General features: G+C 40.2%; 1 protein-coding gene across 4 annotated transcripts; it reads right to left on the bottom strand.

The window, feature by feature from the left end:
• Positions 1-569: 569 nt before the first annotated feature.
• FSAF1 (40S small subunit processome assembly factor 1) lies at positions 570-25250 on the bottom strand. 4 transcript variants are annotated; one of them, XM_021000464.2, is made up of 8 exons: positions 24087-25250; positions 19449-19507; positions 16704-17055; positions 8068-8265; positions 4397-4453; positions 3810-3905; positions 3571-3657; positions 570-882 (listed from the first exon to the last, which is right to left on the bottom strand). In XM_021000464.2, the coding sequence occupies exons 1-8, from the start codon at positions 24144-24146 to the stop codon at positions 829-831; spliced, it is 963 nt and encodes a 320-aa protein (XP_020856123.1). In that variant the 5' UTR covers positions 24147-25250; the 3' UTR covers positions 570-828. The 4 variants fall into 4 exon arrangements, with proteins under 4 accessions (XP_020856123.1, XP_020856125.1, XP_020856124.1 ...); XM_021000466.2 differs by lacking the exon at positions 8068-8265 and having other exon boundaries at positions 576-882; positions 24087-25245; XM_021000465.2 differs by lacking the exon at positions 19449-19507 and having other exon boundaries at positions 577-882; positions 16704-17050; positions 24087-25245.

Here is a 25250-nt window from a genome sequence, read left to right as displayed (position 1 = left end):
TTGTTCCAGCAACAGCACTTCTAGGGCTATATCCCAAAGAGATCAAACAAATGGGAAAAGGACCCACATGTACAAAAATATTCACAGCAGCTCTTTTTGTGGTGGCAAAGAATTGGAAATTGAGAGGATGCCCATCAATTGGGGAATGGCTGAGCAAGCTGTGGTACATGAATGTAATGGAATACTATTGTGCTATAAGAAATGATGAACAGGCTGACTTCAGAAAAACCTGGAAAGACTTATATGGTCTGATGCTGAGTGAAATGAGCAGAACGAAGAGAACATTGTACACAATAACAGCCACGTTATGCGATGACTAATATTGTTAAACTGAATCCTTCTCAGCATTACAAGGATCTAAGACATCTCCAGAGGCCTCGGGATGGAAAATGCTGTCCACATCCAAAGAAAGAACTATGGAAGTTGAATCACTATCACTTATTTTTACCTCCTGTTGAGTTTTGTTTTATTTTTCTGATGGTTCCTCCTATTGGTTTTAATTTTTACTTACAACTTCACTAATGTGAAAATATGTTTAATAGGAATGTAAATGTAAAGCCTATATCAGATTGTGTGCCATCTTGGGGAGGGTGGGGGGGAGGAAGGGGGAGAAAAATTTTCAACTCAAAAGCATATGGAAGTGATTGCTGATAAATCAAAATAATAAAATTTTTTAAAAAAATAAGGTTATCATGAACACAAAACCAGATGAGGTAGAATTATAATCAGGGAGGTAAAAAATAATATATTAGTGGCAAGATTCTGTTATGACTCATAAATAGGGATTTAACCATTGACTTTTTGAAACAAAGGTTATCACTCACCGATTTATCCTCTGAACTTTTTCTTTTCTTTTTTTCTGAGAGTGTCTGTGACCTGGGCCTAATTTCAGAATTTCAAAAAAATGTTAAAGTAGTTGGCATCATTTTCCAATGTCCCTACAAACTACTGATTCTCACAAAGACATCCACAGTTTATTTCTAATGGGTCATTCAATTCAACAAATACATATTAAGAACCTACAGTGTAGAGTTACTTTATAAAATTCAACAGAAGTCCTAGTATCAAGGGAAATAAGGAAAAGGTAGGAATTAAAAGGGAAATAGTACTTCCAGATCTCAAATTCTTATTATGAAGTAGACATAATCAAAACCTCTTGTATTTCCTAGCAACCAGCTCCAAATCATGCCAACTTCCCTCTGACCTTCTTTCCCACCTCCTCCTCCCCCTAAAGTAGAACTCCAACTCTGAGAACCACCCAGAATTTTGAACTTTTCCCCTATCTTGATGGGAACTGAGCCTCCACTATATTTCAGTCACCAGCTCCAAATTATGCCACTTACACTCAGGCTTTCACCTTAATCTGCTCCTCAGTGGAACCTGTACTCTACCCAATGAACTATCCTGGGTTCTTATCTTATGTTGCCCAGAAATCAAGCCTCCACTATGCTTTCCAATTACCGGCTCCAAACCATGCCACTGGGGTCACAGGCCCCCCTCACTCTTCTTTCTATCTGCTCTTTATGTATTGTTTTCTTGGTTTGTTTTTTTTTTGGCTAGGCAACAGGGTTAAGTGACTTGCCCAGGGTCACACAGCTTATAAGTGTTATGTGTCTGAGGCCAGATTTGAACTCAGGTCCTCCTGAATCCAGGACCGATGCTTTATCCACTGTGCCACCTAGCTGCCCCTTATGTGTTGCTTTCTTAAACAATGTAAGCTTTTTAGAACATAAGCTTTTAGAACGTAAGCTCTGAGGGCAGTCTCACTTGCCTGTATCTGCCACTCTCAGCATGGTACCTGGCACATAATAAAACAATCAATGCTCTATCTATTGGCTGAAAAAAATTATGGGGGGCAGCTAGATGGCACAGTGGGTAGAGCACCAGCCCTGAAGTCAGCAGTACTTGAGTTCAAATCCAGCCTCAAACCAAACACTTGACACGTACTAGCTGTGTGACCTTGGGCAAGTCACTTAACCCTGACTGCCACACACACACACACACACACACACACAAACCACATGAAAGTAAAGCAGTGGAACAGACTAGACAAGGAAGAATAAGAAATAACTGAACTCAATAATCCAGAAAACTGGAAAATGAATTAGAAAGGAAAGAAGTGTTTATTTGATAAGAACTGCTAGGAAAACTGGAGAAATTAGGTTTTGACAAACATGTTATACCATATTCCACAATAAATTCAAAATGCATAAATGACTTAAATATATGAAAGATCATACTATAAAAAACAAAAATTGAAGTAGATCATATGCTTTTTTCAGCTGTGTATAGATTAATGCTTAACCAAATAAAGTGACAGAGGTATTTGGAAAAGATAAAATAGATAATTTTGATGACATGAAATTATAGAGCTTTTACATTAACCAAATTGTTTCATCTAGGCTAAGAAGAGAAGCAGTTGACTAGGGAAAAAAATCTTTCTATCAACTATCTCTGATAAGGGTTTGATATCCAAGATGTATCAGCCTCAAACGGAAATGTGTAAGAACAAAAGCCTTGTGGATAGAGCACCAGCCCTGGAGTCAGGAGGACCTGAATTCAAATCCGGCCTCGGACACTTAACCCCAACTAGCTGTGTGACCCTGGACAAGTCACTTAACCCCAACTGCCTCAAAAAAAAAAAAGCCGCTGTATGTAGAGAAGTGGTCAAATGATTAACAACCATATAGGATAACGTTCCATCTTACTAAGAATAAGAAATGTAAATTAAGGTAACTCTTTGATTCCACCTCACAACTAGCAAATTGGCAAAGACAGTAGATAGTAAATGTTGGGAACACTGTGGAAAGACAGGCACACAAATGCACCATTGATGAAGCTGTGAATAGGCAAACCATTCTGGTAATTTGTAATTTTAAATAAAATGACTAAAATGCCCACACTCTTTTGCCCAGATATTCTGCTGCTAAACATTTAACCCAAAGAGATCACTACCAAATAGAAAGGCTCCAAATATACCAAAATATTTATAGCAGTACTTTTCATGGTAGCAAAGAACTGGAAGCAAAATAGATTCCTGTCTACTGGAGAAAGGCTGTGTGACCCAGGACTTACCTATGCTGTTTGCCTCAGTTTTCTCATTTGTAAAATAATAATAATAATAATAATAATGATAATGATGATGAAAGAACCTATCTCCCAGAGTAGCTGTGAGGCTCAAATGAGATAATAATTGTAAAAGTGCTCAGCATGGTGCCTGCCACATTGCAAGCACTAAACAAATGTAAATCATCATCATCATCATCATTGTCTTAGTGCCTTCCCTCTAAAATCACCCCCAGTTTATCCTGGACATATCATTTGTATACAGTTATTTGCATTTTGTCACCTTCATTAGACTGGGAGCTCTTTGGGAACAGGGACTATTTTTTGCCTTTCTTTGTGTCCCCAGTATTTAAAACAGTGCCTGGCACACAGTTAGTACTTAATAAATGCTTGTTCACTTGATAAGACTTCTCATTCAGAGTTAAATTGGCAGGCTGTGGTGACTTAAACACACCAGATCTTTTCAAGGTATAAAAATCAATAAAGGAAAAAGATCATACCCACCATTCTTTTTTCTTCTTCCTTTGCTGCCTTTTTTTCTTTAATCTGCTCTTGCAAAACCTTGTAATTCACGTAATTATTTTTTGGAGGCTGCAATGAAATAAAAGGGACATACATTACTGACCTTAACTCAATGGCAATTTTTAGACAACTCCTAATGTGTTTTCCCTTAAGTCTCCCTCAAAGCCAATCTTTCCCCATTATCCCCTAAATGGCACAGAAGGCAGAAAGGAGTACCTGACCTTAGCACCCAGCATGATGGCTCTCTCTTGTTCCAGAATCCGTTCTTTCCTTTTCCCATAACCAGTGATCCCAAACCGATGCACTTCCAAACGGGCCTGGGAACACAAAGCAACATTAAACACTAAACCCTTTCTAACTGCCCTAAAGAAAGCATGCCATCCCAAGGAACAGTGCATTTTAGAGAGGCTGCACTGAAAGCTAACTATGTGTGTACTCTTAAAACTAGAATTCCCTACTATTAATGTTACTAACCTATTAAGAATAATTCTTTTATGCTGTGTTTTATTAAGTCAAGGGGCTTTAGTGATGTTAGAAACATTCTCCCTGTATGTTTTCCTTTCCAACCACAGAAAAGAATTCTAGTCACTTCAAAGAGCAGTATGAAAGCATGCAGGAAACCACCATCTCAGATCTTCCCATGTCCCTATTCCTGCAAGGACTATTTATTCATTTATAAGGGTAGGATAAGGTAAAGGGCAGCTACCTCATAAATCAATGAGAGGCCTAGGAATAAAATTCAGGATTTGCCCAACATTAATGTTCACCTATCCTCTGAAATCTCTTTGGAGTATCTTCAAGTACATACCTTTTCCAAATTAAACTCCTGCATACCCACGTCCTTCTCAAGGGCACTGATTTTTGTCTGGAAGATAAAGAAAAGGTTTTTACTAAACAATTCATTACTGTACTGGAGTAATGTCCATGACCCTTGAACAAATACAAAAACAATTTTTAAAACAGCCAGAATGTTTACCTGTTCATTCATACTTGTCAACTTTCCCTTACCCAGGCAGGAAATAACCTTCTCCCTTGGACCTCACAAAGAAATCTGTTCTGCAACTTGTATATTTATCACACAATTTGGGGGAGACAAGGCATCTATACCTGGGATTTTATTGATGCAGGGAATTCCTCATGAATAAACCTCCTCCACTAACAGGCTGGCAAATGATAAGCAACGTATAATTTTAGACAGCTGCTTAGGGCACTGAGGTTAAGTGACTAGCCAGTATATGTAGAGATGGGTGGATTTGGACTCTGGCTTTCTTGAATCTGAGGCTGGCTTTTTATCCCTTATCTCATGTTGCCTCCCACCACTCATGTCTGTCCCTTTTTCTCTACTCTCATGTACGACTATGTAGTTCAGGCCCCTAATCACCTGTTTTTGAAAGGTCTCCATTCGGGGGCACCTAGGTGGTGCAGCGGATAGAGCACTGGCCCCAAAGTCAGGAGGACCTGAGTTCAAATCTGGCCTCAGACCAAACACTTGACACTTACTAGCTGTGTGACCTTGGGCAAGTCACTTAACTCCAACTGCCTTAAAAGAAAGAAAGAAAGGTCTCCCTTCCCCCTCCTGGCTGTGCTTTTGACAACTAACAACTTTATCACCATGACTCACTCCAGAAATGCACTTATCAGCTAGGGCCTTATCACCCTCCAATATCATTCTGCTACGTCAAGCTCCCATTTGCCATTTATTTGCCATTCATGAGCTCTTTTCCTGGACTCCATTTTGGAAACAGCCCAGAGTAGCCATGCTCCGTTTTCCTCTCAGTTGTGCTTCTGACCTGAATGACTTTGCCACCATATCCTTTTCTTGGTACCCATACCTATCCTTCCCACTCCCCCTAAGGTATTGTCTTCTCCAACTGGAATGTAAGTACCTTGAGGGCAGAGACTGCCTTTCTTTTCGCTTTGCATGTTCAGTGCTAGTATAGTACCTGGCACATAGTAAACACTTACTAAATGCTCCTTACCTACCTATTGCTGCCTCTAGATTCTCTCCTTTCTATCCATTTCTCCACATAGTTGCCAAAGTGATATTTCTTTCTTTTTTTTTTTTTCATTTCAATCTGAGTTTGTTTAATATTTCACCCAGCTGAATTTAAATAGTACATTGATTCCATCAACACTGGCAAGACATTGTGCTAATACTGAAATTAATAATATTAAAGTGATATTTCTAAAGGACAAGTCCAACTATAAATCACTGCCCTGCCCAAGAAACCCCAATGGCTCCCTATTGCCTCTATGATCCAAAAGAAACTCTTCTGTTTGGTCTTTAAAGATCTTAATACTCTCAGGGCAGCTAGATGGTGCAATGGATAGAGCACCAGCCCTGAAGTCAGGAGGACCTGAGTTCAAATCTGACCTCAGACCAAACACTTGACACTTAACTAGCTGTGTGACCCTAGGCAAGTCACTCAACCCCAATTGCCTAAAAAGCAAAAAAAAAGCCCAAATAAAGATCTTAATACTCTTGTTCCAACCTACTTTTGAAGCCTTATTACAAATTATGACCTCTGCCACGCCCTCTGCAGTCCAAACTGGCCTTCTTTCCCCTCTCACGACATACCACTTCCCACCTGTATGCTTTTGCACAAGGCTGGAGTGGTGTCCCTCCTCTAAGAATTCCTAGCTTCCCTCCAAGCTCAGCTCACATGCTATCTTGTCCATGAGACCTTTCCTGATTCTACCAGTTGCTGCTACCACCTTTCTCCCCCAAATTACTTTTTACTTACTTTATATATGTTCTACTATATATATATCTACTCTCCGGTTTCCCCTACTAGAATGTAAGCACTCTGAGGGCAGGGATTGTTTTAAAAAGAAAACCTATGCAATAAACTTGGGAAAATGGACTGGTCAACAAAAGTATGCTTAATATCTAGCCTTTGATAAGTGAAAGCCTAGCTTCCCAAGTAACCGAAATATTAGTGTACTTTGAATATACACTGTGTACCAATATGTATTTTTGAACCATTGCTATTTATCATCTGCATTTCACAGGTGCCTTCAAAAACAGTAACTTGGATGTCTACCTATTACATGCTAGTCAGGCTAATGTCATGAAGATTTACATTCAATCTGCTATTTTTGACAAATTATTTAAAAAATAATTAAGGAAGCAGTGGAAGTAGGATCAATCTTTGAGAAGAGGATGGAAACTGACAAACATTTACTAAGAGCTTATTGCACGAAGACTGTACTGGGTGTCAGAGAAAATACAAAGTCCTTGCTGAAATGGAACTTACACACTGGATAACTATCATACACTGTACTAGATAATGCATAAACACTTATTAAATGATTACTATGTATCAGGCATTAGGCTAAGCAATAAGAATACAAAAATAAACCCTATTTGATACAAATTATTGTTCTTTTTAAACACATAAATTTAACATGCAACTTGGGGGGGGAACGTGCTCGATTTAGTGCTGTTAAGCTACATTACATGAATTTCACAATTCTCCTGCACCTGTAACGTTTTGTCACCTCTCCCTTAACAGAATAAGCAAATACTTTTTAAAAATGCTTGGGACAGGTAATCTTTCCTAAGACTTCCTTTACAGCGACTTGATTGATCAGCCAAGTGCATAAACACAGCACATAAAACCCTGACTCTATTTCTGGCCCTTCCCTTGTAGCTTTCCCCTAAGCAAAATGATGACCTCTACTGTTCCCTATCCCTTCTTATCTAAATCCATGGCTGTGACCAGCACAAAGCAACAGGAACTGGGGAACTGGGACACCTGAGTTACTGATCTATATGACTAATACGTTTAATATGGTTGAAAGCCATTCCTAATCATTTTATCACACGCCTAATCTCTTATATTAATAAAGGTAGATGGATTAGAGATCTCTAAACTCCCACATATTATAACATAGTGCTAATAGTACTATTTAACAGATGGTACTAATTAATTCAAAAGATTACAGACCAGTACTCACTGATCAACTGCACTACCAGTTGAAAGTTGCTTAATGGCCCAAAGTATTTCCAATTTGGTTGGTGGTGATGCAAGTTCTCTACTGCCTCCATAGTAGGGAGGACTATGATAACAGAGAAACCTAATGGCTAAATGGCTCATGGAAAGGCCCTGCCCATCAATCTAAGGTTGCCCAATATTGCACTGGAACATCATTGAGTAATTCCTATTTGACCTAGACACAGTATTCCTCCTTCCGGTAAGGGAGTTGGACAAGAAGACCTTGAAGTTCCCCTTGCAGATGATTATAAGTTTTGTGCAAACTCTTTGGTTAGTTACAAATACAGGAAGCCCCCGACATGTGTGTGCACACACATGTGTTAATTTTGTCAGTCAATAAACATCGATTAGCTGTCTACTATGTGCCAGCCCTGTGCTAAGTGCTGGAGACAGGAATACAAAAAAGATAGGCAGTCCCTGCCTTCAGAAGCTTACAATCTAATGGAGGAAGATGACACCCAAAGGGAAGCTGAAAAGGTACCTGCAGTGAAGGCAGGACGAGAAATTCAGAGGAGGGCAGCCAGACAGGTAAGGAAGAGGCAAGATGGCTGGCACGAGTGCTCTCCTTCATGGAGGTTCTGGGAGGAGCTCTGCCCTTCTGCTCCCAACTGCAGAGGCAGAGGTTTCTGGTGAGGGGCAGGTACCAAGGCTGTTGTGCTGCTGCAGGATGATGAGGTTCCTGAGAGTATGATGGAAAAGTCCAAAGGAACACAGCTGGGCACCCTCCCTTAATCACTAAATTATAAACTCATTAAAGTCAGGGACCATGTTTTATACTTCACATGGTAGGCACTCAGTGAACATCTGCTGGTTGACTGATAACATGCAACTCTCTTGTCTGCTCCCTATTTAAGCTTTTATGAACTTCTTGTCTTTCAAGAACATGTTTGTTTGTTTTAACTGGATGCTTGTTAACAATACAAAAGTATGACTATAAAGTCTCTTCTGCCTTGCATGGCTTCCTGTTCATGAGATCTATAATTGAGGCTAGTACTATAAGTACTATTCAGCTACACACATTATGGGTTAAACAGGCTTTTTTGTGTGCTGCCCTGGAAATGTAACTACCATTTAAAATAGCTGGGCTAGGCCTCTCAAGATTATTGAACAAGAAAAGAAAGGACTGCTTCTGCTGCTAGTTGTGTATGGTACCTTCACAAAAACTGATCATGAGTTTATGCATAAAACCCTCACAAACAAATGCAGAAAAGTAGAAATATTAAATGCATCTTTTATGGACCATAATGCAATAGAATTACATTCGATAAAAGAGCCTTTGAGGCAAAGAATGAAAATTAATTGGAGTCTAACTTAATTCTAAAGAATAGGTGGGTCAGTCATAATCATAAAAGCAATCAAAGAAAAATCATAAAATCAATCAATAATTTCATCAAAGATAATGATAACAATGAGACAACACACCAAAATTTTTAGCACGCGGCCAAAACAGTTTCTTATGGGAACATTTGTATCTCTAAACACTCTCACTGAGAGACAAGGGGACTGGGAGGCAGAAAAAGAGAGACACAGAGACACTGAGAGAGCACAGATCAACGACACAGGCGTACAACTAAAAACCACTGGAAAACTGACAAATTAAAAGCCAACAACTAAACATCAAAACAGAAATCCTGAAAATCAAAAAACAAAATTGAGTAAAAAATCCACTGAAAAAAGCTGGTTTAAAAAATCCAACCAAACCAAACCAATAGAAGAGAATATTATCCCCAGGGGAAAATGCATTCCAAATGCAACACTGCAAGTCCACACAGCACTCTGATCAATGCAGAGGCCAAAGCCTGACCTCAGAAGGGTGCCAGGGAAACGTGCCTGCCCCTCCTCAAACAAGCAGCTTAACCTCTCTGGGATTCAGTTTATTCATTTAGGAAATGAGGGGATTGGATGAGATGACCTCTAATTCCCCTTCCAGTTCTAGATCTATGGTACTATTAGTTGAAAGACATAGTTAATGACTATGTCTGTTCTGTCTAGCCAGGCTTTTTGTAACAAGGGAGAAGTCTATTGATATGCCAAAACAAATAACTTAAGTTACATAACTTAACAAACATAACAAGCTTTTGGAATCAATCCATTTTTAGCTGGGGACAGTCTTCACTACAATTACAGAAGTGAACTGATGGGGAGTAATTCAGAGTTCATACCTGAAGTTTGAAAAATTAATGGGATTTCAGTAGTGTACAAGAGATGACTTAGCTAGAATGCTCTTATACTTTAGTAACTTAAAGAAGTGTGTACAATTATCCTAAAGCTAGTACGGTATGGGTCTGAGGTAATCCATAAAAGGGCTTTTTATCGGGAGGCAGCATGGTGTCATGGATAGGGAGCCAGCCTTGAAGCTAGGAGGACTTGTTTTCAAGTCTCACCTTTGGTCTACTCATTTTAAAGATGAGGAAACTGAGACACAATGGGATGAAGTAACTTATCCTTGGTGACAGAGTCTGGAGCCAGCACTCTTACTGGAGAATATCCTTTGAATATTATACCTGGGATTACAATAGAAACCAGGGCCAGTGTGCCACACTTAGGTTACTACAGATGGACCTCTCAGTCATTATTATGCAGTCCTTGTGAAGAGAGTTTGGAACGTACCGGGGTGTCTATGTGTGTACACACACACGTATACATAAGCTCTTAGAAGAAAATGAGATCAAAAGCCTGTTTATCAATTGGCTACTGCCTGAGTAGCAGGCATTATGGCCAGAAATCCTTGGCTAGATGTCTCAGACTAGGAAAGTGGGTGTTTTTAAGTTAGACACTGACCGTATTTATATATTTCTGTTGATTACATGTTAGCCTATCCTGTCTCAATTAGATTATGGGACTCCTAGAAGGCAGTAAACAAGGTCTATTTTTAATATGTAACATAAGCAACTAAAATGGTATTATACATCTGCATCAACCCCAAATTGCTGATCACTCTTTTCTTCTAATCTTAAAATAGTCTCTAACCTAAGAATTAGCATATTAGTTTGTTTGTTCATGTTGCTTTGTAAGTGTCTTTTTAAGCTATCTAGTATCCATTTCTCTAAATGTGAATAAGCTCAGATTTATAAGGACACACACAAGAAAGGAAAGAGATAAGCATAACCAAAGATAGAGATAAATTGAATGGAAAATTCTTGTTATAGTGTCAGGTAGACTAATTCACTTCAATTCAATAAATATTTAACAAGCACCTAGTATGTGAACAGGCCAAAGTTCAGAAATAAACAAGCAAGTATTTATGAAATGCCTACTATGTGCCAGAAACAAAAATGAGACAATCCCTGACAACTAGATGGGAAACAACATGTAAAGATATGTGAAGAGAAGAAATGTCAAATCTGCCTGGAAAGACACACGAGAACCAGACTGTGAAGAGCTTTAAATGCCAAGCAGAGGAGTTTAGGTTTTATACTAAGGCCACAGGAAGCCACTGGAGATCCCTGAGTAGAAGAGTGACAAGGTCAGACTCACAGTTTACAAATATCAGCTTGGAAGCTGTCTGAAGGATGGACTAGAGATGGGAAAGGCCAGGAGACCAACTAAGAGACCATTATAGTAGACATTGTGGAAGTGGTAATAATAGGTTTGAAATTGACTACATATTTAGGGGAGGGAGGTTAGACAAGAGTTGAGGATGACTGGTAGGCTGTAAATCTGAGTGACTGGAAGGTAGTGCCACAATAGAAAAAGGAAGGTCAAGGGAATGAGTGGCCTTGGAAGAAAAATACTAAGTTTGGCTTTGGGTATGTTGGATTCAAGATACTCATAGGTCATGCAAGCTACCAAAAAGGCCCAGATGGAGATGGGGGACTGACTGTTTGGAACTTAAAGAGTGGTGAGGGCTGTATAGAGAGACACCAGTTGAACCCATGAGAGTTAATGAGATCACCAAGGCAGAATTTGTACAAAGGAGAGGACTCAGGACAGGGCTCTGGGATTCCTCCATGACAAGGGGCAGGATAATGATCCTGCAGAGGAGACTGAAGAGTGAGTGGTTAGACAGGTAGTAGGAAAACCCAGAGAGATAAGTGCTGTGAGAATCCAAGAAGGACAGAGTAGTTGACAGTATCAACCACTGCTAGAGGAATCAAAAAGGTTTTTATTAAGAAAAATTCACTGGATTTTAGCTAAAGATATCAGTGATGATCTTGGAGAGAGCCAGTGGGGACAGTGATAAGGACAGAAGCCAGATTGCCAGAGGTTAAGAAAGTAGAAGCAAAGAGGATTTGGCTGTGAAAGAGAGAAGAGATATAGGATGACAGCATCAGAAGCAGTGAACTAAATGTTTTTTTTAATGATGAGGAAGAGTAAGCATACTTACAGGCATCAGGGAAGAAATAAGACATCGAAAATTAGATTAAGAAAGATAACAGGGACAAAATTAAGGACCATAGAGGCAAGCTTCCAGAGGAAAGGGGATAAGATCAAGGAGACAAACTAAGGGGTTGACACTGGTGAGGAGAAAGGCCACCTCTTTCTCCAAGGCTGGAGTAAAGGAGAAGAAAATGGAGCATGATGTTGAGAATTAACTCAGGACTTTGAATTTTTCTGGATTAGCCAAGACATATTTATTGTGTATAGAAGGGGAGAACTTGAACATAGACTTGCAAGCACATGTCAGAGCCGTGTTCCTTCCAACCAAGTGAAGTGTGCCTGATCAATTTACAACTCAGTTGAGAAGAGAAAGAATAAACTGGGGGAGGTGGAGTTTATGAGGACAAAGGGGGTTTGTGCGATACTGTGAGAGGGAAGTACAATGTTAGGAGACTAATAAAGGCTTGGCTAGATGGACAGTGACTGAATTCTGATTGAAACATTATAAAAACTGAGCCCGGACTTCCCATAGCTCTACCTAAGGGCAACATCCTTTTTCCATAGGAAGATATTTCCCCACATTTTCTTCATGTTAATATCACTTATTTTACCCACAATCCTCTTCAGTGATGTCAAACTCTCTAGAAGTACCACAAAATAAGAAGTTTGGGGTCTTGATTCCACAGGTGATGGTCAGATTGGGGAAAGTAAAAAGTACTAGCCAAGGCTGTGAAAACCCAGTTGAGATTACATAACCTAAATACGTAGTAAATCAAGATGGCACAACTGTATGATTTTCTCCAAAGGCATTTAACAGCATTAGTAGATGAGGGGAGTATGCAAATGATGGGCATGATCTATAGCTAAAATCTAGAAAGGGATGAGCAGCAGCAAAAGGAAAAGGAGGCAAAGGACTTATGGGAAGAGAATAAGTGTAAACGTGGATGGATAAAACTATAAAGTCAAGAGTTTGAGGGGTATGAAAATGAGATTACCACAGAGGTGATGGCTTGGAAAAGTAGGATGAAGTGGATTGACTGGAGGTTACAGAAAGGTCAAAGAATAGGTTTAAGAGAGGCGAGACTGAGGGAGAGATGGGAGGTTGAGGTTATGGTCAGATGAGGAATTCTGGAATTATGGATGGGAGAAAGAGTACACAGAGAAGAAATCCACAAGTGATGAGATGATAAGATCAAGGATAGGAAAATTCCCATGTATGGCTAGAACACAGCGAAGGCACAGATTGTGGGATTTGAGGAGACTGACGAACCAGAAATTTAAATGTGTTGGAGAGAACATCAACATGTAAATTCAAGTCACCAAAGACAAGAGTAAGAATGGAGGTGAACTTGAAGTCTGCGAAAAAGCAACCATAAATATTTTTTTTAAAAAGAGGTTTTTAAGCTATGTTTGGGACAAAAGGAACAAATAAGAAACTGGCCCACTGCTTTACTTAGGACAAATGTAATGCAGATGACTGAAGGTCACATTTACATGGCTATTTTATACTTGGAGCTAGCAAAGTGTCAGAATTTTAATTTGAGTCTTTTGCTACCAAGTCTAATAATACTCTTTCCAAAATGTCTTAGTGCAGGTGACAGGAAGAAAACAGTTACCAAAATGGTTATTTTGCTGCCATCTGCTTTATTGAAGAGAATGGTCTACAAGCTGTAAAAGCTGGAGAAAATATAGTCAACAGGTAATCGAAACGTAAGAGCCATCTAGATGGCTCAGTGGACAAAGTGCTGGGCCTGGAGGCAGGAAGACTTGAATTCAAATCTGACCTCAGACACTTACTGGCTTTGTGACCCTGGGCAAGTCATTTAACCTCTGAATACCTATGGAGAAGGAAATGGCAAACCACTCCAATATCCTTGTCAAGAAAACCCCTTGGACAGTACTGGCACGCTATGATACATGAGATCACAAAGAGTCAGACATGCCTGAACAACAACTGAAATGTAAGATAGCTGAGGAAAGAATAAGAGAACGTCTCAGCTGTTTTAATCAAGTTCAAGTCTGAGCTATTCATTTGGGGTTGTGGAAAAATTGCATGTTACTTTGGACAGAGAACTGAACTTTAAGTCCTGCTCTAAGAATGACCAACTATGTGCCCCTGGGCAAGTTGCTTAAGTAATTAATTTCTTCATCTATAAAAACGTCACAATGACATTTGTACTACCTACGCACAAGGCCATCTTAGCCTTTAAGACTGTATAATTGTGAGTTGTTTTTGAGCAAAAGACTGTATAATTGTGAGTTGTTCTTGAGCAAAAGCCAACGTTTTAGAGTTCATTCTTGGAAGTTACTGCTGGCTCCACCTCCATAATCTGAAGTAAACCTCAGCATAGAGAAAATAGCACTCTCTAAAACACAAAAGCAAAATCGGTAGAGGAAAAGCTGACAAAATCTGAAAATGCTCCTGTATTCTATAACTACATGATTCCAATTAAAAAGTCCTTATTTTCATTGCAATGATTTGCTTTGAACGATGACCTTCCCAATTCAATTCAATACCCTGAGGCAGAAAATCATCTTTTCTGTGGCCTAGCCCATTCTAGATCTTAAATTGTATTATAAAGCAGCAATCATCAAAACTGCTTGGTACTGGCTAAGAAATAGAGTGGTGGATCAGTGGAACAGGTCAAGTATGCAAGACACAGCAGTCAATGACTACAGTAATCTATTATTTGATAAACCCGAAGACCCCAGCTTCTGGGATAAAAAACTCACTCTTTGACAAAAACTGCTGGGAAAACCGGAAGAGTATGGCATAGATCAAAATCTCACACCATATACCAAAATAAAGTCAAAATGGGTTCATGATTTAGATATAAAGGCTGATACTGTAAACAAACTGGGAGAGCAAGGAATAGTTTACCTATCAGATTTATGGAAAACAGAAGAATTCATGACCAAACAGGAGATAGAGAACATTACAAAATGCAAAATGGATAACTTTGATTATATTACATTGAAAAGTTTTTGCACAAACAAAGCCAATGCAACCAAGATTAGAAGGAAAGTAGAAAATTGGGAAAGAATTTTTACAACCAATCTCTCTGATAATGGCCTCATTTCTAAAATATATAGAGAATTAAGTCAAGTTTATAAGAATACAAGTCGTTCCCCAATTGATAAATCGTCAAAGGATATGAATAGACAGTTCTCAGATGAAGAAATTAAAGCCATCCATAGTCATGTGAAAAAATGTTCTAAATCAGCATTGATTAGAGAAATGCAAAAAATAAAAAGAACTCCAAGGTACCATATCACACCTATCAGATTAGCCAACATGACAAAACAGGAAAATACTGGAGAAGATCCGGGAAAATTGGAACACTAATGCATTGTTAGCGGAGTTGCGAACTGATCCAACTATTCTGGAGAGCAATTTGGAACTATGACCAAAGGGCTATAAAAACTTGCATGCCCTTTGATCCAGCAATAGCACTTCTAGGTCTGTACCCCAAAGAGATCATACAAATGGGAAAAGGACCCACATGTACAAAAATATTTATAGCAGCTCTTTCTGTGGTGGCAAAGAATTGGAAATTGAGGGGATTCCATCAATTGTGGAATGACTGAACAAGTTGTGGTATGTGAATGTAATGGAATATTACTGTGCTATAAGAAATGATGAACAGGCTGACTTCAAAAAACCTGGAAAGACTTGTATGGTCTTATGCTGAGTGAAGTGAGCAGAACCAAGAGGACTTTGTACACAGTAACAGCCACATTTTGCCAGGAATAACTTTGATAGACTTAGCTCTTCTCAGCAAAGCAAGGATCTAAGACATCTCCAAAGGCTTCATGATGGAAAATGCTATCCACAACCAAAGAAAGAACTATGGAGTTTGAATGCAGACAGAAGCATACTATTTGCTTTTTTTTTTCTTCTGTTGTGTTTTGTTTCCTCTTTCTGGTGATTCCCCCTTTTGGTTCTAATTCTTCCTTACAATATCACTAATGTGAAAATATGTTTAATAGGAATGTATATGTATAGCCTATATCAGATTGAAAGCTGTCTTGGGGAGGGAGGTGGGGAGGGAGGGAGAGAAAAATTTAAAACTCAAAAGCTTATGGAAGCGATTGTTGATAAATCATGATAAATTAATTTAAAAAAAGAAAAAGAAAATAATCTCTTCTGTCCCTTATCTCTCTCTCTTCTTTTTTTTTTTAAACAAAAGCCAGCCAAGTCTTCATTCCACTGCAGGATCCACTCTTGACTCTTTGGACTTTCTCTACCAGGCAGCCCCAGATTTGGGACTCTACCCTCCTTTCTCCCAGCCTGTTCAGCTTCCTTTTATGTGCTGTCTTCCCTTATTAAAATGTAAGCTTCTTGAGAGCAGGAAACTTTCTTTCTGTTTATATTTTTATTTCTAGAGCTAGGCAAGTTCTTGACACATACCAAACACTCAATAAATACTTATTGACTTGACAAGGTGGGGTTTCTGGTCAGTGCCTTTCTGAAAATGAGAAAGGTGAGCAGTCAACAAACATTAAGTAACTTGCACAAAGAGTGACAAAGGAGCTAGATTTACAAATCACACCTTCAGAGTCTAGAGTCAACGAATCAGCAAGTACTATGGTAGGCTCTGGGGATAACCATCCCTGCCCTCAAGAAGCTTATATTCTACATAGTTGCCACCTTTCCTGTGTGTGGCATATTCTCCTATAAAAATAAAACTTTTAGGAAAAAAATTAGTGTTTACTACTATTAAGGTAGAAAGCCTGTACCAAGTACAAGAGGATTCAGGGAACTGTATTAAGTAGATACAAACAGATATTTATTACCTTCGTATCCTCATCCTTGGGTGGTTCTAGTTCAGTTTTCTTCTTTTTATTCCAGCTGTGAAATTCAACCACTTCCACTGGTTCTCTTTTTCCCTTTGTTAGCAATGGTACAGGGGAAATTGTGGTAGAGACTTCTGTCTGAGTGGGACCAGTGGAACTCTCTAGAGAGTCACAAAGAAGCTCTTCCTTAAGCTTTCTGAAGAAGTTAGAAGCACTTTTCTTTTGCCCTCTGGAAAGAGACTCTGGCTGCAAAGCTGTGTCCGCTGTTGTGACTTCTGCAGTTACTGAATCTCTCTTGTTCTTTTTGTTTTTGCTTCTTTTCAATGTCTTTTTATCTAGGGTCTCTCCTGTGCTTTCAAGGACAAAAGAAAAATATAAACACATTGAGTTTTAATGTGATGTCACCATCATCAAACAAAATGTGAAGTAATATACATAAAGGCACCCAGACAGCTAGGTGGCACAGTGGAAAGGGCACTGGGATTGGAATCAGGAAGACCTGAGTTCAAATCTGGCCTCAAACACTTACTAGATGTGTGAACTTGGGCAAGTCACTTAATCTGTCTGCCTCAGTTTCCTCATCTATAAAATAGGGACAATAACAGCACACTGCCTGCCACACAGTAAGTGCCATATTGTGTGTGTGTGTGTGTGTGTGTGTGTACAGTTACTGTGGGTAGCAGAGAGAGGGAGTGCAACTCCACTTTGTCAGAAGTTCCTCTAATGCCCCTGACCCTACTTGTTCTTTAACCTTTCTCCCCCACCCTCCTAATCGCCCATCTGGGACCTTCCTTATTGTGGAAACAGCAAGGACAGTCCTATCTGTTAGAACAGGGTTACAAGAGATAGCTAATCTGAAGAGTCTTTCCTGTTACTAGCCTGAGCAACAGACCTGTCTAGTCATAGGATACCACATCCCCTATTCCTACCCTGAAAGCACCCAGCAACAGCCTTGTCCAACCCCATACCCAATTCACCTCCTTCCTGAACTGAAACTTATATAAGCGTTGTCCTTTCGTTCATTCAGGGAGTTTCCACTCATGGGGGTGGGGCTCCTCTGCTGGTAAACTCAATAAACCCTCATTGGTTCCTAAATTTATGTTATTGGGTTTGGGGTATGGCTTTGGTTTGGGGGTTTTAGTACTGGTTCTGTGAAAGCAGCAAAAGGACAGAAAAAAAGAGGACAGAAGCTTAAGCAAGACATTCTTCCCCATAGTGTACAGGGTCCAGAAGTAACAGAAAGTCTAAAGTCAAGAAGCAGAAGAACTAACAAAAAAATCCATAATGACTTATTTTGGTGACAAGAAAGTTCAAAACACAAACCCCAAACAAAAAAAATGACTTGAAAACATCTCTAAACAGGACACAGGTTCAACAAGAATTCCTACAAGACTTAAATTTAAAAGGACCTAAAATAATTTTAAAAATTAATGAGAGTGGTAAAGGAAAAAAAATTGGAAAAGAACTGAAATCTGTAGAATAAAGAAATGAAAAGAATTAACAGCTTGGAAAAAGGAACAAAACCATATTGAAGAAAATAACTCCCTGAAAATTAGATCTGACCAAATAAAAGCTAATGACTTTAAGAGGCATCAAGAAATTAAAATAAAATCAAATGACAAAAAATGTGAAGTACCTCATAGGAAAAATAACTGACCTGGAAAACAGACTGAATAGAGATAATTTAAGAAATCAATGGACTACCTGAAAGTCATGACCTAAAAAAGAACCTATACATTATATTCCAGGAAATTACAAAAAGACAATTGCCCCATTCTCTTAGAGCCAGAATACAAAGTAGAAATTGAAAGAAACCATTGGTCACCTCCTGAAAGAAACACCAAAATGTAAATTCCCAGGAATATTAAAGCCAAAACCCAGAACTATCAGGTTAAGAAAAAAATACTGCAAATAGCCAGAAATAATTGAAATACCAAGAAACTATAGTCAGAATCGCAGAAGATTTAACAGCCACCACTCTAAAGGAAAGACGAACTTGCATAGATGATATTCGAGAAGGCAAAAGATCTAGCTTACAATCAAGAAAAACTTACTCAACAAAACTGATTATAATCCTACAAAGGGAAAATGGACCTCTAATGAAATAGGGAGTTGCCAAGCATTCTAAATGAAAAGACCAGAGCTGAATAGAAAATCTGACATACAAACACAGGAGTCAAGAGAAGTACAAAAAGTAAACAAAAGCGAGCAATCACAAAAAACTAAACAAAGTTAAACTGTTTATATTCTTATATCGAGAGATGATACATGTAACCCCTTGGAACTCTTTCATAATCAGGGGTCATAAAGGCAGTCTAAGTAGGTAAGATAAGGCCTGGGAATAGTTTTATATCTTCATGATTTTAAGAAGAAGAGAGAGGAAGAGGATATAGTAAAGGGGAAGGAAGGGGAAGAATGGGGAAAATTATCTCACATAAATGGGGTATACAAGTAGAAGTCTATATGGGCAGTAGGAGAAAGTGAGTGACACACAAACCTCACTTTAACCTGAACTGGTCAAAGATGGGAAAAATACAGAGTTAGGTCCAGAAATACATCTTACCCAACAAAGAAACAGGAAGGAAAGGGCCTAGGGGAAAAGGGGAAAGAATAATATGGGAGTAAATCAAACAAACTTTTAAAGAGGGGGCAGGGGAAAAAGAGAAGGAAAAGTTTAAGAGAATAGGATAGAGGAAAACACACAATTAGAAATCATAATTGTGAATGTGAATGGGATGAACTTACCTCCAAAAATGGAAGAGGACAGAAGAATGGATTGGACACCAGGATCCAACAATATGTTCCTTATAATGAACACATTTGAAACAGAAAAATACAAAGTTAAAATAAGGAGCTGGAGCAAAATCTATTATGCTTCAGCTGAAGTAAAAAGGCAGAGGTAGTCATCATGATTTCAGACAAAGTGATAGCAAAAATAGACCTAATTAAAAGAGAAAAACATTAAACTATAGTTTGTTAAAAAGTACCATAGAAAATAAAGTCATAGGGCAGCTAGGTGGTGCAGTGTATGGTATACGGGTCCTCCAGACCCGAGTTCAAAATCCGGCCTCAGGCACATAACACTCACTAGATGTGTGATTCTGGGCAAGTCATTTAACCCCAACTGCCTCATAAAAAAAAATAAAAAATAAAAAAAAATTCATATCAGCACTACATATAAAAGTAACGAATGTCATAGTATCTGAATTCTTAAAGGAAAAGTTAAAAATGAATTCTAGGGAGAAATAAACAGTAAAACCATAAAAGTGAGGGGCCTCAATTTACCCCTCTCAGACCTAGATAAGTCTTAATTTTAAAAAAAGAAAAGAAATGAAGGACCAGAGTAGAATTTTAGAAAAGTTAGATTTACTAGACCTCTGGAGAGTAGTGAATGGGAACAGAAAGGTGTATACCTATTCCTCAGCAGTGTATAACACTTTCATAAAAAAAAAAAGGACCATATATTAAGGCCTAAAAACCTTACAAAGGTATAAATGCAGAAATGTTCAATGCATCTTTTACCAACCAAAATGTTCTAGAGCTTTTAACACAATTTATGTTGTCCTGCAAGGTATGGCTTCCTGAGATTGTTACCACTTGCTATGGTAAATACTGAGGTGGAGGACAGTAATATTTTGTTTTGATTAGGAATTATGTTTTTAAAAAAATATTCTCGGTAAAGATACTCTTATTGCTCTTTTTGATCCATGAGTACCTTATAGCATTCTATTCCTAAGCCTGAGTTGCTAGTCTTACCTGAGTTAGGTCTGGTCTAGAATACCCTTCTGTGATCACTGCTTTCTCTTCTAGATATTAATCAACTACCCCTTTAATAATACCTTCTATTTGGGCTGTGTAATCTTTCAATATTTGCATAACCTTTTTATGACCCAAGCAATTCTCTAAGACTATAAGTTGGAGAAGAATTGCTTCTCTGCCTCGGGAGAGGAAGTTCCCTCATAGGAGCTCTCCATACCTTGAAATCACAAGTCTAAAACAAATGAAAAAAGAAAAAGAAAAAATATGTTCTATAAGTCAAGCTCAGTGGCTTACAGTTTTTAGCAGTGATTTTCTTCCCCTGGTTAGAGATCAGGACATTTGCCCTTCTCCAGACCTCTGGTACCTCTTCCATTCTCTAGGATCTTTCAAAGAACACTGACTCAACAATCATTTCTAACAGGAATATTATAATGAAGATTCAGTTCATTTGGGCCTGGTAGCATGAACTCATCATCTAAGGCCGGTAGGTTCTCTTTCTTTTCCCCTACTTCGCCTATTAAACTCCCTATTAGCCATTTTCTGCTTTTTCCAGTCCCAAGATCATTCTCCTTAGCAAAGAAAACAGAAGAAGAAATGTAAGAGTTGAACAGCTTTGCCTTTCTTTAATATATATTATCACTAGCTTTGATTAACACAGAAGAGGCCACACATAATCTGGCCGAGACAAGTCAAGTTTATATAGCACTGAAGGCTTATAAATTAACCTGCATTAGCGATTATTTCATTTAATTCCCCACAACAACTCTATAAAAAAGGTGCTGTCATTATCTCCATTTTATATAGGAGGAAACAGATGCAGAGAGGTCAAGTCTCTTGCTCAGGGTCATACACATTGTTTGAAACAAAATTTGAGGTCTTTATTATTTATTATGGACTCTGTTCCTTATAGGCAAATATATAATTATACATATACAATATACAAAAACAGTGATGCAGAGGACAGTTTAAATTTTACACACATTTGTTGTTCGGTCATTTTTCAGTCATGTCTCTCTGTGACCCCATTTGGGGTTTTCTTGGCAAGGACACTGGAGTGATTTGCCATTTCCTTCTCTAGCTCATTCTGCAGATATGGAAAACTGAGGCAAACAGTTAAGTGACTTGCCCAGGGTCACACAGCTAATTAAGTGTCTGAGTCCAGATTTGAACTAAGGAAAATGAGTTGACTCCAGGCCAAGTACGCTATTCACTGTGCCACCTAGCTGCCCCACGTACATATTTATTACTGAACCAATCAATTCAACATGTGAAAACAAAAGGGTGAGAATAGTCTTCCAAAATAAGTTCATTGCTTTATTTTGATGGCTGCATCTTAGCAGACAGCTTCCAAAATTGTAGGGTAGTGTCATTTTCTTATCAGGGGTAATAGTAGGGTGTTTGGAGTTGGTGCAGATTAAGTATGTCCTCATGCTGATAATTTTTATAAACTAGTTTGGTTCCTTCCCCAGTATTTCTTCTTGAAGTTGTACCTGATCTTATTGCCTGTTTTCTTGCTATTTCGTTAAGGAATGGAACAATTTTGCTTCTGCTTCTTTGCAAGAAACCTCTTGATCCTGAAATGGTCATGGTGGACATGGTGGAGAGGTCACTCCTGAGCTTTTACCACCATGTTAGGATAAGCCAAAAAAGTTCTGACATTCTTAGAGGACCATATCACACTCTAGCATTCATTCTGTTACCTGTACTTACTTTCATCTTCTGTACTTCTCTTTTAAAAAAATCTTGCTTACTGTCCACACTTTGTGCATTTGTATATGAACACCTGAGGCAATATGCTTTATTTCTGACATTTTCCTGAATTTTGTTTTCTGTAAATTTCTGGCTTTTTGTACTTCTGAGACTTCATTGTACATTTTATCACAAAGACACCTTTCTAACTCTCCCTTTTCACTGCAAAGTCTTTTTGGTCTGCTGTTTAAAACTCTAAGGAAATATATTTCTATTAGCCTTTGTTAAGTATCCTTCACCCCTCTGGGCCTATCACTCCTCTATTTTCAGCTATGACCCAGAAATAAAAATACCATTCTGAGACACCATTGCTTCACTTTTCTGCTTGCTTGGTGGACTAAAGCTGATAGTGGCATCAGAAAATGGTTCTTTCTGCTCAAAAAGCTTTTCTTGCATTATGAGATAGAAGGTATACAATCTTCTCACTCCTGATCTTCCACATGCAAAAACTTAACAATTAAACTAAACCTGAGGCACCAGTAATCACTTTAATGCCCTATTTTCCCTAAATTACAATCATGTTCTTGGTTTAACCTGAGCAAATCTGTCAGTCACCCAAGGGCCTGCCTCTATCCCACCTCATAATTAGAAGCTTCTCCAGCTTTGTTGGCCTCTAGATTTACCTAGCACCTGTGCATTTAAAACACCCAGTTCCCTGATCATTCAGCACACCTACTGCCTGACTCTCCAAATGCGAGCTCACTTAGTTCCCACCCCATATGTCAGCATATTTTGTATTGTATGGTATTATATGTACATCTAATATTATAACACATAATTTTCTCCATTAGACTTTAATCTTCTTAAAAGCCTTTAATCTCCAGCCTTCTGCTTCGTTTGTAACTGCCCTCTCCCTCCTTCCCCTCAATTCCCCAGGACAGGGTGCTTTCCCCATAAAAGGTACTCAATAAATACTATTCACCACTTTTATATTAAAATAACCTAGAAGTCCAGTCTACCCAGTATCAAAACAGACAACTAAAAAGAAAACAGCATTTCCAACATTTTAACTAATTTCGAAAATGTGCTTGCATTTACATACATACAAAGCCTCCTAATAATAATTATTGTCTGTGATATGCACAAAAGGGTTTTTTTCCCTCCCTCGATTTTCCCCCACCCCTCCTACCACCATTGGCTAAAGGGGTGTGGTGCTATCTTCAGTGGAAGTGCCAGGTAGGATATTACATCTCAACCATTAATAACATGCCCATCGCTCCCCCAACGCAGCCAAGAGCTACTCTTCTTCCAGGGCAAGGTAGATGAATTAGGCAGGGCTACAGACAGTAAAAACGAGAGAAAGCTGGGTAACCTGGGCCAAGCAGGTTTTGAGAGGTATCTTTTTTTTTCCTTTATTTTTTTGAAGCGGCACAGAAAGGTATGGAGAAGACTGTGAACTTGGTAATTGTATCCCCAAATACCCTGGTGCCCAAAGTGCCCAAGAGACTGCAGGAATCGCACAGAGAACAGGTCTGTACCAAGTCAATGGGTCAACAGAAATGGAAGGGGCCTTTTCGGGGGGTGGTGGTGGGTGTGTGTGTGTGTGTGTGTGTGTGTGTAAGTAAAACCCACTATTACCCAACGGAGCTGGAGTGGGAGCCGGCCTCCCGTCTCTAGGCTAGTTCGTGCGAAAGTACGCTCTTGGCCTCGCCCGGGGATAAACAGACGCTCTGAGAGGTAGGGCAGGATCACTGGGCGCCCTCTAAATCACTCCTGCCCGGGCTCAGGTCTACACGAAGGGTGGAGGAGCTGCCCCTGGATGAAACTAGCTGGTCCCTTATTCCCCAAGAAAATACACATGCAAGACACCCCGCCGCCCCCCAAAGCAGCCGCTTCTTCCCCCACGTGGGTGCTGGCCCAGCTCCTCGTACTGACCGAAGTCGTACAGGTTGTGCAGCAGTGTATCCAGAAGACTCTCAGGACTGCAAGAGTCATCCGGTCTCGGCTTCTTCTCCTTGGCCATTACTGGGTCTGCGGCGAGGGGAGAAAAAGGGAAAGGGCGCCGAAGAACCTTTCCGAGTTGCGACCCAAACCTTTGGGTCTGCGGCAATTAATAATGAGACCCCGCCGACTTCCGCGTTTCCGGGGCCGAGCCTGGGCTCGCGCTTTGGCTCCGCGCGGCTTCCGTCCGGGCCAAGATGGCGGCGCCCGGGGCCTCTAAGAGCGCCTGCCACGGGTGCCGCCGCCCCAGGCGAGGTCGGGCCGCTCAGCGCGGGTCAGCAGCTGTCAGCGCCACCCTTCCTGCTTAGCTGGGAAGCTCCGGCGCCCCCGGAGGGCGGCAGCGGGATCATGGCAGCGGCTCGGTCATCCGAATGCTTCGCCGCCGTCGCTTCCACCTCTACCTCCACTATCGCCGCCCCCGCACCCCTCTATTCGGTAGGCTCCGGGGCCGGGGCGGGGAGTGGGGCCAGCCGAGAGGTCGAGCTTTCCTCCTGCCGCGGGGCTCTGCTGCCCTGCCCCAGCCCGGCGAGGGGCGCGGACCCGGTCGGAGTCGAGGTGGGGGGGGCCTGATTTCTTCGGCGACAGAGCTGGGGGGCGGTGGTCTAGTCCTCAGACCCGCCACTCCCCACGGACCATCCGCGGGGTCTCTGTTTCTGCCCCTCCTCCCACTCCTTGCCGATCACTCTCCCCGCTTTGAGGGCGTGGGGAAGGGAGTGACCCCGACCCAGAGAGAGCACTTTCTCCAACACCTTCCTGGGCGAGGCGGACTTACATTCCTCCGCACTGGGCTATCCCCGCTCTGGGAGCCGCGTGGGGCCGGGCGGGGACGAGGGAGTGCTGGAGTGTGGCAGCCCCGGGCTCTTAGTGGTGTCCCACCCGAGGAAAAGAATGCGCGCCCTCTCCCCGTCTGAGCTGGCTCCGGGCTGCAGCCACCTAGTCCTCCGAGAAGAAATTCTCTTCCACCGACAAATCATCGGATTTTGGGTGGGATTGTAATTTGGAGGATTTGGTTGGCTTTGGAGTTGACTATATTCTAGAAGATCTTAAAAATCTTTCTAGAAATTTTCATTGCCTCTTTTGTCTTGTGCCAGTGTGTAG

The sequence above is a fragment of the Phascolarctos cinereus genome, unplaced genomic scaffold (assembly GCF_003287225.1).
Source record: "Phascolarctos cinereus isolate Bilbo 61053 unplaced genomic scaffold, phaCin_HiC Scaffold_5;HRSCAF=322, whole genome shotgun sequence".
Classification (NCBI taxonomy): domain Eukaryota; kingdom Metazoa; phylum Chordata; class Mammalia; order Diprotodontia; family Phascolarctidae; genus Phascolarctos; species Phascolarctos cinereus.
The sequence above is the reverse complement of the archived record's forward strand: the minus strand, read 5'-3'. Positions and strand labels throughout refer to the sequence as shown.

What these genes read in the sequence shown, in the direction of transcription:
- FSAF1 (XM_021000464.2), bottom strand. Translation starts at nt 24,146, where the DNA reads ATGACTCTTGCAGTCCTGAGAGTCTTCTGGATACACTGCTGCACAACC. An exon ending in GTCCTCTTCCATTTTTGGAG is followed by an intron (nt 17,056 to 19,448) that starts GTAAGTTCATCC and finishes TGTCCTTGAAAG; the next exon opens with CACAGGAGAGACCCTAGATA. An exon ending in CCAAGGATGAGGATACGAAG is followed by an intron (nt 8,266 to 16,703) that starts GTAATAAATATC and finishes TCATACTCTCAG; the next exon opens with GAACCTCATCATCCTGCAGC.